The sequence below is a fragment of the Heliangelus exortis genome, chromosome 7, assembly GCF_036169615.1.
Source record: "Heliangelus exortis chromosome 7, bHelExo1.hap1, whole genome shotgun sequence".
NCBI classification, from domain to species: Eukaryota; Metazoa; Chordata; class Aves; order Apodiformes; family Trochilidae; genus Heliangelus; species Heliangelus exortis.
Genome location: NC_092428.1, coordinates 23,181,447 through 23,195,847, shown reverse-complemented (window position 1 = coordinate 23,195,847; position 14,401 = coordinate 23,181,447). Strand labels below are relative to the sequence as shown.

General features: G+C 40.2%; 1 protein-coding gene across 1 annotated transcript in view; it reads right to left on the bottom strand.

Annotated features, from left to right (window-relative positions):
* CFAP58 (cilia and flagella associated protein 58) overlaps nucleotides 1-8,193 on the bottom strand; it is a 61,663-nt gene extending 53,470 nt beyond the window's left edge. The window contains exons 1-3 of the mRNA XM_071749348.1: nucleotides 8,029-8,193; nucleotides 5,980-6,261; nucleotides 934-1,082 (exon numbers count right to left, since the gene is read on the bottom strand). Of these exons, the coding sequence (XP_071605449.1) occupies nucleotides 934-1,082; nucleotides 5,980-6,261; nucleotides 8,029-8,037 (440 nt within the window). The 5' untranslated portion in view covers nucleotides 8,038-8,193. The remainder of the gene's footprint in view (nucleotides 1-933; nucleotides 1,083-5,979; nucleotides 6,262-8,028) is intronic.
* Between the last annotated feature and the right edge of the window lie 6,208 nt (nucleotides 8,194-14,401).

Genomic DNA, 14,401 nt, shown 5'->3' with positions numbered 1-14,401 from the left:
CAGAACATTTGAGGGACAAAAGGTGAAGGAGTGGATTTCTCAAGCATTCAGGTGGTTTATGTGCTGGCACGTTCCTTGGAGGGAAGATGTTTTAGCACAGTAAAGGCCTTGTGCAGAGACACAAGTTTTATTTGTGCAGCCTGGAGACACAGTGCATGAGGAGATCAGTGTGCCCCACACATATTCTGAATGTACAGATGCCTTCACAATGTGAGAAGCTCAAGCCAGAACCAGCTGGGCCAACCATCACTAATCCTGATAGAAAGTGCCACCATACCCTCAAGCTACTTAACCTCATCTTTGAGTTTACACTTAACCTTACAGCATAACCATAGTCTGAAGACCTGATCCTACAACCACTGGCTTTTGCAGGGGTCTTGAGCAGTTCCTGAGGATCATTATTATGATGGAAGCTCCACCTGAGACTAGGTCACTCAATGCATAAGTGTTAGTCTAGAAAATGTATACTAGAAAATGTATACATATAAAATACATACATGAATACAGCCAATGACAATGCCTTATAATAAAGCTGGGAACAGAAGAGAAACCAAGCATCCTGCTTCTTTGACTTATCTACTTGACCCTGCTATCATCCCTTGTAAAAACACTGACAGAATCCCATTCTCAAAGACAGAGTATGTTGAAATGCTTGTCAGATAAAACAATGACAGATACTGAGAAAGTGCATAATACTGACTTTTGTTTGATCTCTCAGCTTAATCCTATGCTGAATTAACTGCCTCAAAGCCTGATGCTGTACTTGCTCACTGCAAAAATACAGACCAATAATTAAGCACTCACAAGAAATGTAAAAGGCACAGAAGACCACTCTTTCTGATTTCCAGTATTTTTGTAGTGTCCAAAAGGCTAACAAAGGTGTAGAATGATAGCAAATCAGATTTGGCTTTCTCTTTTCTGGGGAAAACTTACTTGTACTCCTGTTCCAGAGACACTCCAGGCTCTTGCTTCACTAAACTGGTTAGGTGAGCTATTTCCCCTTGCAGTGATTTTACCATTTCTTTGGCTCTCTGTTCCTTTTCATAGACTGTATCGACTACTTTCCAGGCCTTTTCAATCTCCTAGCAACAGAATGGGAGACAATTACATGAATTAAATTGGGTTGAAAATGAAATATAAGATAATATAAATATAGATCAAATAAAAAAATAATTCCCTTATATTTTGGTCCTTAAAAAAAAAATATTCATGTCTTTTCATACTTAGATTCACAAAAGTTTTGTTCAACAGCTGTCTTTTCATTTGGAAAAGGGCAGAGTCATCCAGGTTATGCCAATTTACACCACAAAATTACTCTAATACATTTTCTTTAATATATAGACCTGAACATTACCAAATCTCATTCTACAAGGTTTTGGCCACGAAAAACATTGTTCCACATGAACACCTAAAAATTCACTGAAAATTCAGTGCCCCCAAAGGCACCATCTATTCAAAGAGCTCACTTATGTCTGTAAAAATCTTATTAGTTGTTATGATAATGAACATTCAACTTTATTTGGATGAGAAATAGATATTATTCTACGCTATTGCCCTTCTTGGTAGATTTTTGTCTGTGAGGACTTAGTACATTTTGACATATATATATATATTTATATATATATGTATGTATATACACATAGTTATATATATTTATATATATATATATATACACAGTTACATATTTAGACAAGCCACAACTCACATACCAAATAACAGCACATAGAATTACTTGACTGACAGATTCGTGTGCTTCTCACAAACCCAGGGACTGATAATTCATAAAGAGAAGAATTCACTTGATTTTTTAACTTCTGTATCTCTCCTCCTTGAATCAGTTCCTTAAGAATTACACAGCAGGCTTAACAGATTCAAATGAAGTTCCTACCAGTTCTGGAATCCTCTGCTAAAAATAATGTGTAAGCGGAGAAAGCAACCAGACTAGAAGAAAATTTCCAGAAGACTCAGTAAATAATTAAGACATTACTTTGGACACTACAGGTTCCTTTGCTGCAAATCACAGCATGACATCCCCTCACATGCTGGCTCCTGGTGGAGTTCTGGACTTGATGGACATGTACCTTTCTTATGGAGAAAGGCTGAGTGTAGAGAAGACCATAAGTCCTCAGGTGTCACTGATAATGAACTGGGAGCTTAAGCCCAGGTGTGCCCACTAATTAGGGCCTGCCCCAGCCGGAAGTGGGCGGGGCTGAAGGGCAAGGTAAAAGGCATGCTCCCAGAAGCAGAGTCAGTCAGAAGCAGATGAAGACGCCTGAGGAGAGGAACAGCAGGAAAGAGCTCCCGGAGAAGAACCGAGTCCCCGAAAGAAAGAAGGCTCGCCGCAACAGCTGAGAGAGCTGGGACTGTTCAGCCTGGAGAAAGGAAGACTCTGGGGGACATTTTACTGCAGCCTTCCCATAACTGAAAGAGACCTACAGGAAAACTGGGGGTGGACTTTTTATAAGAATGTGTAGAGACAGGACAAGAATGGTTTCAAACTAAAAGGGAGTGGTTCTCAGAAAGAGGCTCTATAATGTGAGGGCAACTGGAATGGGTTGTCCAAGGAAGTTGTGGATGCTCCCTCCCTGGAATTGTTCAAGGCCAGGCTGGATGGGGCTTTGAGCAACACAGTGTAGAGGAAGGTGTCCTGCCCATGGCAGGGAGGTAGGAACTAGATGATCTTTAAGTTGCCTCCCAGAACAAACTATTCTATGACTCTATGATCTAGTAAATAATAAAAATTTCTTTCATTATTATCTTATATAAAATTGTTCAATTATGAAATTTAAATAAATGCACACTAGGCTGAAATAATGGCATGAAGACACAGTATATCTTCTTGACTGAAAGAAAAGCAAAAAATATAGCTGTTAATAAATAGGTTTCAGATTTGCAATCAACCTTTCTCTAGAGAAACGCAAATGAAAAATAAGATTAAAGCTGATTATTTAAATCAAAGCTTCCTGATGGCTGATTAGACTGTGATTAAAATTGGTGAATTAAATCATTATGGTTGGAGTTTTGGGGGATAAAACTTGTGAATAAAATCAATATAACCTCTGAGAAGCTTCACTGGCTTCAGTGAGTACTTTGTTCTTGTAAGTATTTGCAGAAATAATCCCCTGAAGTCAATGAGACCATTCAGATAAGCAGTGATTTCATGCCCTAAGCTGTGCTTTTTGAACTTCATCTTGCTTCTGATATGTAAAAAAAAAACTGTGTTGAATTTATATTAATAAAATCAATTTTAATCAATAAAATTAGCAGGCACAGATGATGGCTCAATTAATAAGCAAAATGTAAACAAGAATTTGCTACAGATTTCAGCATCAGCAAAACTGAACTTCACTGTAGTTTTTCTTGGTTGTGTCTTTTACTTTGAATAGCAGATCAACAGATTGCTTTCTTTGACTCCCAAAAGCAAAGAAGAGAAAATATTTGATGGTGGAAGGCTTCACTGAAAAAATATTCACATTACTACTCAGTGGAGAGGGGAACTGGAAAAATGCAGCATCACTGGGTAACTGCAGTACAGGGTTAGACTGGTAACATTCATTGCAGTTTATTGCATAATTAAAGACTGAAGTGTGCTCAATATTGACAGAATAATTTTAAAAATTTTGGACAACTACTGGAACTCTGGAAATCGTGAAGCAGAATTTATGAAATCTGACTGCCTTACTTTATTTCCATTAAATACCCCAGAAGATCACATCCATTTCACTGCTCAGAAACTGAGAATTGCTGAAATACTTTCTTAGGATAGTGAATTGATACCTTTTGAAATTGAAAACCTAGTCATTCCAAGCAGGGCAGTACAAGCTCCTATAAATTCCCTATCCAGCTTTCTTCCAGTGCAGTCTTGTGGATCAGTATCCCCATCAATGAAAAAGAGAACTCCATTCCCTTGGTGTTCAGCTTGGCACTTTGCTCCTTTGGTATGACTGCAAACTGCAGACTATTAAATCCAGTTTATTAAAACTACAAAACAGAGCACTGAACAACCACCAGACACTTAGCAGCTATTGATTATTACTGACCTGGGTCCTACCAGCCACTAATCTGAGTAGTTAACCCCTGCCCTGTAACAAATGCTACTGATTACAACCAGGCTTCACATGGAGAAAAGTTTTGCTTCTGCATCTTTTATTTGTATATAAAGCAATGATCTAGAATACTAAGGCTGTACACCTGTTACCCTGATGACCCATCAAGTCACCAAGATTTAGGGCCTTAATTTAAAGCAACTATACAATTTTTACAGGAATAGCCCCACCAGGATTCTCCTATCATTTATAAATAATTAAACTGTGGATCAGACTGCTTGTTTAATTTAGAGGTGAACAATATCATTTCTGCTATTTTAGCACTTGAAATTACCTCAACACTTGCCTTGAGCACTTTTGAAATAAATTTTTGAATGTTAGTAAAACTGTAGTGAAGGACTATAGCTGTAATAGAACTTCCCTTCAGAAAGAGGAATAACATGAATCTTGAAGGGTATGCCAAATAATACCCAAAACCATGACATGAACATTTTAAACAGTATCCAAATAATTCCTGAACATTTAAGGGAAAGACTAATTCTCACAACCAAATTGAAAAAAAGCATCAGTGCTGTTTACTTAGCCCACAGCACACTAACAGAACTGAAATGTCATGTGTTCTTCGTTGCACAGCATTTTTAATAGGATCATATCATCAAGCAGTTTTTTCAGTATAAAATCTCTTAGCTGCTTCAATAGTAGGTGGTACTGTAAGGCTACATCTTGCCTGAGCTTCAAATTAGCTGCTGAAATTTGAAAGGCTCTTAAATTTTCTACTCTTCCCCTTGTAAGTTTTATGACTTTACTAAGAGAATGTCTTCTCAGCTTGGGAACATCTAGGATTGTCTCTGCTGCTGTTCACACTCAGAGCACTGACATGGAATAGAAAGAAAATGCTCAGGATCATTGCAGTTCCTGACACCCACCTACCAGGTTTTGATTAGCAGCAGTGAAAATGAACAAGATCTTTTATGCAGATTTCCTCCTCCTGGAGGATGCTTTGAGGAGTACCATGGGCTTTCATGCTTCAGCCATAGGATGAGAGTACTGCTATTCATATTTACTCTGAGTGTATTTTCTCCCTAATTATAAGAACAAGAAACTTCATTTCAAAGAACTGCTATTTCTGTACTGCTCCTAGATCACTCTGAATTGCTGCACTGAATTTATTCTACTGGAACAAAATGCTTTACTGTAAGGCATGGAGATTTCTCAATCAAATGCTATATTAAAACCTGCCTAGGTTCTACAGACTAAGCTTTTAAACCATCAGAAGAAGTTCAAAATAGTCTTCTGATTATTTGGCAGCTTTAAGTTTCTGGTAGTCAAACCTCATCATACATCTAAAAATATTGACTGTTTTTAGCAAGTGAAGCCCTTTGATTTGGCAAGAGTTCAAATCAATAATAACAAAGAACACATCAGAGAAAACTGGTAAAGCTACACTGAAATGCTATATAGGATTTCTTTTCAAAACCACTGTGAAACATTTATTTATATCAGTTAATAACACCTCCCTGCTCTACAATTGATATTTCAGCAAGAATGTGGATTTTTACATTCTGGCAATAGTTAACATGAAAGTAGCCCTCAAAAAATATTAATGATCCCAGTTTCCAAACCTGTATATTGTTGGAAATGTGCTATTTTACAGAGGGAAATCTTAAAAACTATTAGTGAGTACTTGAAAGCTGGCAGAGTTGATTTAGTGCAAATAAACACAGAATTTGACTGGAACTAGTGGCATAATAGGCTAAAGAAACAAAACAATTGGTAGCTAAGCAGAGGTTGAAGAACTGGAGATGCCAGTTCTATAGTTAGCCCTCCGTCTGGTTCTCTACATAAAATGAAATCAGTCTTGTAGGTGCTTTTCTTATTATCATGTCTTTAATTAACCATTTCAGACCATATTTAATTCTATTCAAAACCTTACCATCTTCAATGATGATATTGTCTCCTCATCATCTTTACAGAGCTTTGTCAGAGCAGCTATTTTAGATGAATTCACCACAAGCTCAGCATTCAGCTCCCTGCATTTCTCCATGAGACGCTTTTCATTTTCATGAGACTTTTTCATAACAGCATGAAGCTTCTCATATTCTATTTGGAATTTTTCCAGATTTTCATCTTCCTTAAGTTGATTGATGACTTCTTGGAAGTCTTCTTCCAGTGCTTCAAATTCATTCTCTTCCAGATATGGTTGGCCAGACGTTTCCTAAATGAAATGAGAAAGACAATCCACAAAGTGGATGAATTCAACATCTTACTTATGAGCCCAGTATATAAAAAAGCAATAAAATAAAATAAAATTTAAAAAAAGTGGGTAACATTTACTGAGAAATCATGACAAAATTTTCCGAAGTAATAGTTCCCTTGCTAGAGTATGATACTCACATGCACTGTTTTTCAAACAGATCTACTTTGATTTTATTGAAATAACTTGTGCTTTAATAGTCAGAGTTCCTGAAACTGAGTACCACAACTACTATCATCATTCCGACAATATTTAAATAATACACCAACTATTCAGGATACCCAGTGTTTTAGCCTCAACTCTTCTCACTCTTAAGTCTGATGAGTTTATGCTTTCTATGCAGGTAAGTGCCAGCAAATGCTTGCAGGTAAGTGTGTCTTAAGCTCCAAATGCCAATGCAAGCCAATCCTTCCTCAGCAGGAAATGTTACTGTTAAACCTTTCCCAGAGGACAGTTTGATCTAGCTTAGTTCTGACACCAAATTTTGCCAGCTTTGCCACTGGACACCAAATTCCATCAGAATTTTTTGAAACAGCTTAAAATAAGGCTCCATTATTGCCTTCAACAGAACACAATTACACCCTATGGAGGCAGTATGGCCACTTCTCAGGATTTAGCCTGATCTGCTAAGAAACTATAAATATAAAGCACCCCAGGAGATGTTTGTGCTGTCACACAGACATTGCTGCCACTACTCAAGCTTGCTCAAAACCCACCTGGTAGGTCTCTAAGCTGCAATCTGAGGTCTAGGTGTATTCCTAAAATCACACCTCAGAGGTGAACTCGTTGGATAGGAAAATAGTTCTCCTGTTAGCACCTGCCATGGATGTATGGCAAGCCCCCCCTCCCAGAGTACAGGCAATGAGATGCACAGCTCCCACAGCCTTAAAAATCTGCCCTCACATCACCCCTCAAACCAATGGATTGCTTTCAAATATGGCCCCTAGTCACCATTTGTACACAATTTAAAGTTCAAAGATGAGAATTTTCAAAACTCTAAAAAGAAATATAATTCTGAGGGCAAAACGACACATTTTGCTTGAGTTTTGGCTTGGTTTGGTTGGTTTGTTAGGGTTTTTTTCAGGTGGGGTGGGAAGAGTACACAAGTTCATGCTATGTGGAAAACCTGAAATTAAAAAGGTAGAAAGGGTAGAAACAGACCCTCACATAGACCCTTGGAAAAAAAAGTCAGGCATGGAGACAGAGGCACCAGCCCCAACCCCCCCCAGGGCTCTGACTTGAAGGAATATTTTTTCTATGTGTCTGAAAGTTCAATGGGAAAACAGCAAAACCAATTTGACTCCTTACACCCTCGCCATGGAAGGCTGAAGCACACTGTGTAGCCCCTCCAAAACCTGCTCTGGCGCTTTGGGTTTCTGCTTATTTCATCCTCCTCTCCAACACCAAACCTTAAGTTTTGATCTTGTTCAGGTGTTAAACAGAGTTAAGAGAAGAGGACATGGGGCTGGGGTGGGTTGGAAAGGCACCCGCGACCTCAAAAGTAGCAAATGTTCCTAAAACTTACGTGTTACTACTGCCTACAGACAAGTAGAATTACTCCCACTTTCAAAGCAGGATCTGAGATCTGCTCACAAAAGTAACTTGACCCTTAAACCCTCCTAAGTAACTCGGCCCATACAGAATCGAGACGATTTACAGATGATGTCGTTGAGTGCAGTGTTCGCCCGGTCCAAAAAAGCCACGCAGAGAATAGAGGGGATGGCTCACCTCAGCCATGTTGGCGGCGGGTTGGGGGCAGGAGGGGCCGGGGTGCAGGTTGGTTTCGGTGCCGGTGCCGGTTCCGGTGCCGGTGTCGGCGCCGTGTCGGCCCCAGGCCTGGCGGTGCAGCAGCCGCCGCGCTGTATCGTAGCAACAGCGGCGGGCGGGGCGGGCCCGGGCCCGGGGCAGTGCGGGCGGTTGGGGCCGCTGGAGGCGCTGCTATGGCGGCGGTGGAACCACGGGAGGGAAGGGGGTTCGCCCCGGGGCTGGAGGGGAAAAGGGGATTCTCCCCTGGGCTTTGCGGGCGCCGGCTGGGATCCACGACCCTGAGGTTTGTTGAGCGAAGCCCTTCGCAGCCCCTCACAAGACCCTGTTCATCCATCCCTGTCCCGTCGGTCTGGGGGCGTTTCTTCCAAAGTTTCCCGTCTTTACTCTTGAAGTTCAGCCGCCCGGGATTTTAATCAACGATTTAACCAGAGGAATTATTTCCCCCCTGTCCCCTCCAGCCAGGAGCTGCAGCGGGGTCAAACATCCCCTAAGAGCGCGGAGCGAGGCAGGGTTCCCGTGGGAGGGGATGAAAAGGGGATTTGTGTGAGTCTGGGGCACAAGTGACATTTGGAGCTCGCCTGTGGTTATTTCGTCGCACCTGAATATTCACACTACTTCGTGTGTGTGATGCTGCACAAAAAAAAAAAAAAAAAAAAATGTCGCAGAGCACGGGGAGACGGGACCATGGCTCTGTGCCTGGAGAGCTGCACTGAAGCATCAGCTGCTGCTCTGTGCTCCTCTCCCAGATAACCCTTGAAAGAGCTGATTTTATCCCCAAGGGATCACAAATTGTTCTGTCCGATAGCTTTTTAGGGTAAGGAACATACTGTACCATGAGTACACTCCCTAGCAAAACGGATGTTGGTTATGACCTTAAAGTACCACATAAAACTAACAATGACGATGGAAAACTTTTTTCTCTTCCTGGTCTAACTAAACCTGAATTATAGAGCTTCATTTTACTGATTACATGGCAAATTGGACAGTTTCACATGGATGCTTTCAAATGGTCTGATTTTACCATTAGAACTGGAGAATAATATACATTTTATAATGTATTGTCTGTACCCATGGCTTAATTTACAAAATATACTACATGCTGAAACAGTTTCAATCATTTTAAAGCACACCTCTAATAAAAATATAACGTTCCTTTTCTAAGTTTTGCACTCTTCATTTTCTTCTTTTTCTTTTGTACAGATGTTTCTTACATAATAAAATTACCAGGAAAATGATAGTGATCAATTCCCTGATTCTAGAAGTTCAGATTCTCAGAGAACTGAGATTTTAGACCTTTATAACAAAACAAATGCACTTGTAAACAAATATCAAATGGCATGATTTTAATTTTGCGAGCAAAACACTGCTGGGGGAAGGGGATAGGCTCAGAGTTTAAAAAATAAAAATCCTTCCCTTTTACGGCTCAACTATATAACCTTGATTTTTTTTACACTCTTTGTTATGTATGTAACAGAAAAACAGCAGTGGAAACTTATAAAGTGAGGTGGTTACCTTTGTGCTTTAGGTTCATGTTTGACCTTGTGCGTAGCAGCATAAATTTGTCCAAAAATTATTCCCATTTATTGAGGCATTCCCATGAGCTTCTGTTTTTCAAACTCCTGGTAGTTTGAGTCCTGTGAGACCCTCTACTGGTGTCTCTATAGGCTGATCTTCATGAGAAATGCTATTTTAGCTAAATTCATTCAGATTCTATGAGTTCACCGTCACAGTAGCTGCACCTCTAACTGCAGTGCAGACATAGGAGGGTGACAGTGCTGGGAGTCTGTGATAACTTATGCTCATGAGCATTTCTGCTAAGTCAGTCACCATGCCTTAAAACACTACAATCCTAGAGCAAAGTTTTAAGTGCAAACAGGACACAAATCTGTGGCACGACTCAAATAGTAACTTTGAATTAATTCTGCAACAAAACTATAAAATGCCCCAACACATTCATGACCAAGGAGCTGGACTGACACTCAAGAGAGCACCTGGGTTTCTGACCTTAGCAAAAATTTCCCATACCTTGGGACCAGACTTTTAAAATTCCTTGTGCTTTATATTCATCAGTAAAGTGGAAATTAGCACATCTACCATCCCACAATAGTGTTGTGACTGCCATGGCTATAAATGATGCACTCGTGTCACAGACAGAACCTCCATGGATCTCTTGATGTGTGATCACTTTTACTGCTCCCTTTTAAGCTGAGCTTCTATTCCCAGCTCTAGGGAAACCTTTCTTCTAGTAAGAGCAAAAAACTCCTACAGCTATGGAAAAAGAAATAAAAAAAATATCTCCATTAACAGCTGGGACAAGCCAGACCCAGAAAGTTTCAGTTCATTGAAAAGACTGATATTTATTTCCCTGAATATCTGACTGTGTTAAAGAGACACCCATACTTTGTGTAAAGAAGCAGAATCACCTGTTTCACCAGCATCATAAAAAAGGTGCAAAAAGAGGTTTGCACCAGTGAGGTGTGTTTGTGTGCATGCAGAAAGGGTTACTAGAGAAGAAATATTTGCTCCTGCATCTATTTGAGGTCTTAGTCCTCAGGCAGTTAATTTAATACATGTTTTAAACTGCAGTGGCATGAAAATGATAAGCCATCAGTTCCTAAGTGTAAGGATTTATGGTCTACTGCAGATATCAACAAATAGAACAAAATCTTATCATAACATCACCCAGGAGAATGTAAGAAATTTGGGGCAAGGACCATGACAGTACATGTCTTGTGGGAAGTGTAAAATGAACCTTGCTGGCACTGGAAAGTAACGATAAGAAGAATTGATAAAGGGAACCCTGAGAGTGGAGGGCTGAAAGGTTTCACACCAGGCTGCTTTAAGGAAGAACATCACTAGGTGGCCCCCCCCCACCACAGTGGTTTGATAAGCTGTCCCGTTCCACTCCCCCCGTGCCATCCCCCCAGAAGAATGGCTTTTTCAGTCCTGACAAGATTTTCTGGTTTAGAAACGTGTTACAAATATTAATGCATGGAGGCATAATGGCTGGGTGAACATGTGTTCATGGAGGAGGTCCTGTATTTGCATACAATTTTGCTCGACTTACTCAGATAATATCATCAATGGGAGATTACCACTAAGGAAAGCAAAATTTGTCTAACAATTTACTAATATTAAAATATTATTTTAATTATACTACAAATGTGTTACTCAACTATTACTTTTCTGACTGTCAGTCTTTTAATTTCTCCAGCATTATGGAAATCCATCACAACCCCCTGGCCTCAAACACCAGTGATGCTACATACTCTGTCAGTGAGCTGACCTCCTGAGATGTGCCCTGGCAGCCAGTTTGCCTTCTCAAAGTTACATCAGTTTTGCAATATTGAAAGCAACAAGAGTTTACTAAAATTTTTCTCCAGTGACAAGGAAACACTGTGTGGGCCTCAATTACTTAATCATCTAACTGTAATTTTTACTATAAAAGTTTTGGATGTCCTCTCCGATTATTTCCCAACTAAATAACAGTGTTATAATGTGAACAGTTGTTCAGTGTTAATTGGATTGTGGCTTTCTACTTTGTTCATAAAGATCATGAAACAGATCTAACAGCAGTAACCTTTGACCAGGTTTGGCATTAGAGCTGAGCCAATGATCTCAACAGGAAGAAACACTATTATTTGCATTAAAAGTTAAATAATGGAAATGCTCTGATTGACAGAAACACCCAAAGAAAGAGCTCAGTTAGCTCGAAGACTGAAGCTAAAGCTGACGAGTTCTCCATGTATAATATACAATTACATGCTCTACATTTCAAAAATAGATTACAGTAATGGAAAGCAACTAAAATTAAGTCAATAATCCTGAAAGTAAGATTTCCCCATTATGCCATTCTTCACACAATTTTCAACCACGGAACAATTTTCTATCCCAGTTTTTCCTCCAAGTTCTGCAACTAGGTTTATGATGACCTGCCATGCTTGTTAGAAAACTCCTCTACCCCACACTTCTCTGAGCCAAACCCAGGGACTCTCCAAGACAGCTGCAGGAAAGCAGTGCTCTGCCAGTCCCCATTACTAGCACTACCCACTGTGGGCTCTTACCACCACCAATATGATGGTTATGTTACCAGACTGACCTACAGCTTTGGAGAGTGACATGGGTGGGGACCCTTCTATAGATTTGGAGGAACACTCTGGTAGAAGTGACACCCTCTTACCCTGGCTTTCCAGCATCATTAATCCCTAGAGAGGCTACGAAGGAAAGTCTGCAAGAAAACATAAATACACTTGGCCCTGCACAGCACTCGGGTCTCTTCAACTGATGCTGCCCACTACCTGCTTACTGGTTCTGATCCATGGCTGTCTTCCCAGTCATAAACATTTGGGTGTATTTAAAATAAGTTTCAAATATGTCTGGAGTAATTGTGTGTTCATTAGCAGAAACACCTTCCCCTCAGGCTCTCTAACAGCTTTTCTGTTCCAGTAACAGAATCCAAGACCCAGTCTCTGCTTTCTGCTACTCAATCATTCATATTTTATTCTTTATCCTTTTAATTTTCAACCTCCAAATCTTTCCCTAGCTGAAAATTTCTCTGGCACCCTTCACTATTTGATACTTGAGTTTTCTGGGAGAAAGAGGCTATTAAAAAAAAAAATCCCCCTTCTCTAAATACCCATGGAATGTTATAGAAACCAGAGATTTAAGGTATTTATAACATCAGGTGAAGTGAGTGGATGAGGACGGCATATGGTGAGCTGTGAGAAGGTGACCCCATCTCCCTGCACATTTTTTCACATGGTAGCTCAGAGGTGTGAAATATTCATAGGTGAAATGAAGTGCCCCAGTCCCTTCTCCCCTTGGTCTGATTGTGCTCCTGTTCTGGGTCACAGTGAGCTGTGCCTATTAAAGCACCATCCTGCTGCAGTCTCCTTTAGACTTATTCAGATACTTGCAATGTAAAAGGAAGGACCCCAGCAAGGCCAGAATCAAGCAAGATTATCACTCCTGCTTTCTCTGTGTTAACGTGATCCCTCTGTGTGCTCCAGTTGGCAACCATCTCCTGCTGTTCCTCATGAAGGTGCCAGCTGGACACTTTACTAGAACCTGTTTAACTGCTGCATGGATACTCCATGGATAGACAGCTGAAAGCAGCAGAAAAGGATATCTAGAATTTAACTTTCAGCCCAAATCTTGCTTTTGTCCTGCTGTCCTTAGAGTCCCTTTTAGAAATAATATTGTTATATTTAACTTCTGCTGCAGTACCAGCCATGTGAAAAAGCCACAAGCTATATCCCAGAGTGCAAGGAACTGGGGTACTGTTACTCCACTGCTCACAGCTTCAGGTCCTGCCCAACATCTGAGTAAGGTTAGCGGAGCTTGGCTCATTATCAAACAAACTGCTACCTTTAGCAAGATAATGGTCTTAAGCCTTCTGCACTGCAGCAATACTCAGACAATGAATCATGTTCTGGAGTTGTCAGAATATGTGCTTCTAGCTTTCTCTTCTCATTCAAACTGCTGAACTGCATCAAAAAACCTAATATAAATCAAATTAATGTGTCTTGCTTTGACTTTTCCATTTACAAGTATGGTATTGTTTTCATGATTTTCTACCGCCTTATGTGGCACAGAAAGTGGATCCTGAATGGGATGGTAGATGTGTAATATAATCTGCTGGGATGTGAGCCTGCCTTTTAAAAATGTTCAGGTCTTTTTTCCTGTTCTTCATCTACCTGTATACCAGAGAGATTTTGCAGATGAATGTAAATCATAGTCACTGTAACCTACAGCAATTTGTATTTTCCTGTGTGTATACATACGTATGTATAAATATACACACATGATTAGAATCAGTAATTACTACCTTGTAAAGCTTTATGCAGGTGATGTCTAATAGAAGTTTTCCTTTGGCTCAGGTGATAAATATCTCTGAACTTGAAGAAGGATCTGTTTTCTCCCCTGCTACTGCTGTGAAGTTCCCAGCAGAAATAAATAATGCACCAAGACAGGTAGGTCCCACAGCACAGAAGCAGGGGGATCCCAGTACTGCTCTTGCTAGAGATGATTTTCATGGGTTATGGCGTAATGAGAAAGGAATGTACTAGCAGATTGTCAGTAAACCTGAAGAAACTTGATTCAGATGGTAAGGAAATAATACTCATACACATACATTTATGAACACAATCCCTTTGAATAACGCTAAAACTGCTACTTAATTGAATAAGCACTTCAGGAAAGTCAGATGGGCTGACTTAACAGTCCTGGTTATCCCCCATGAGCTCGACAGATTCAATGCAAAGCTGTGCCACCACATTTGCCTGCTGCCCTCTTGGTACTGCAAAATTTTAGTGCAACATGGCGTGCCTCTACT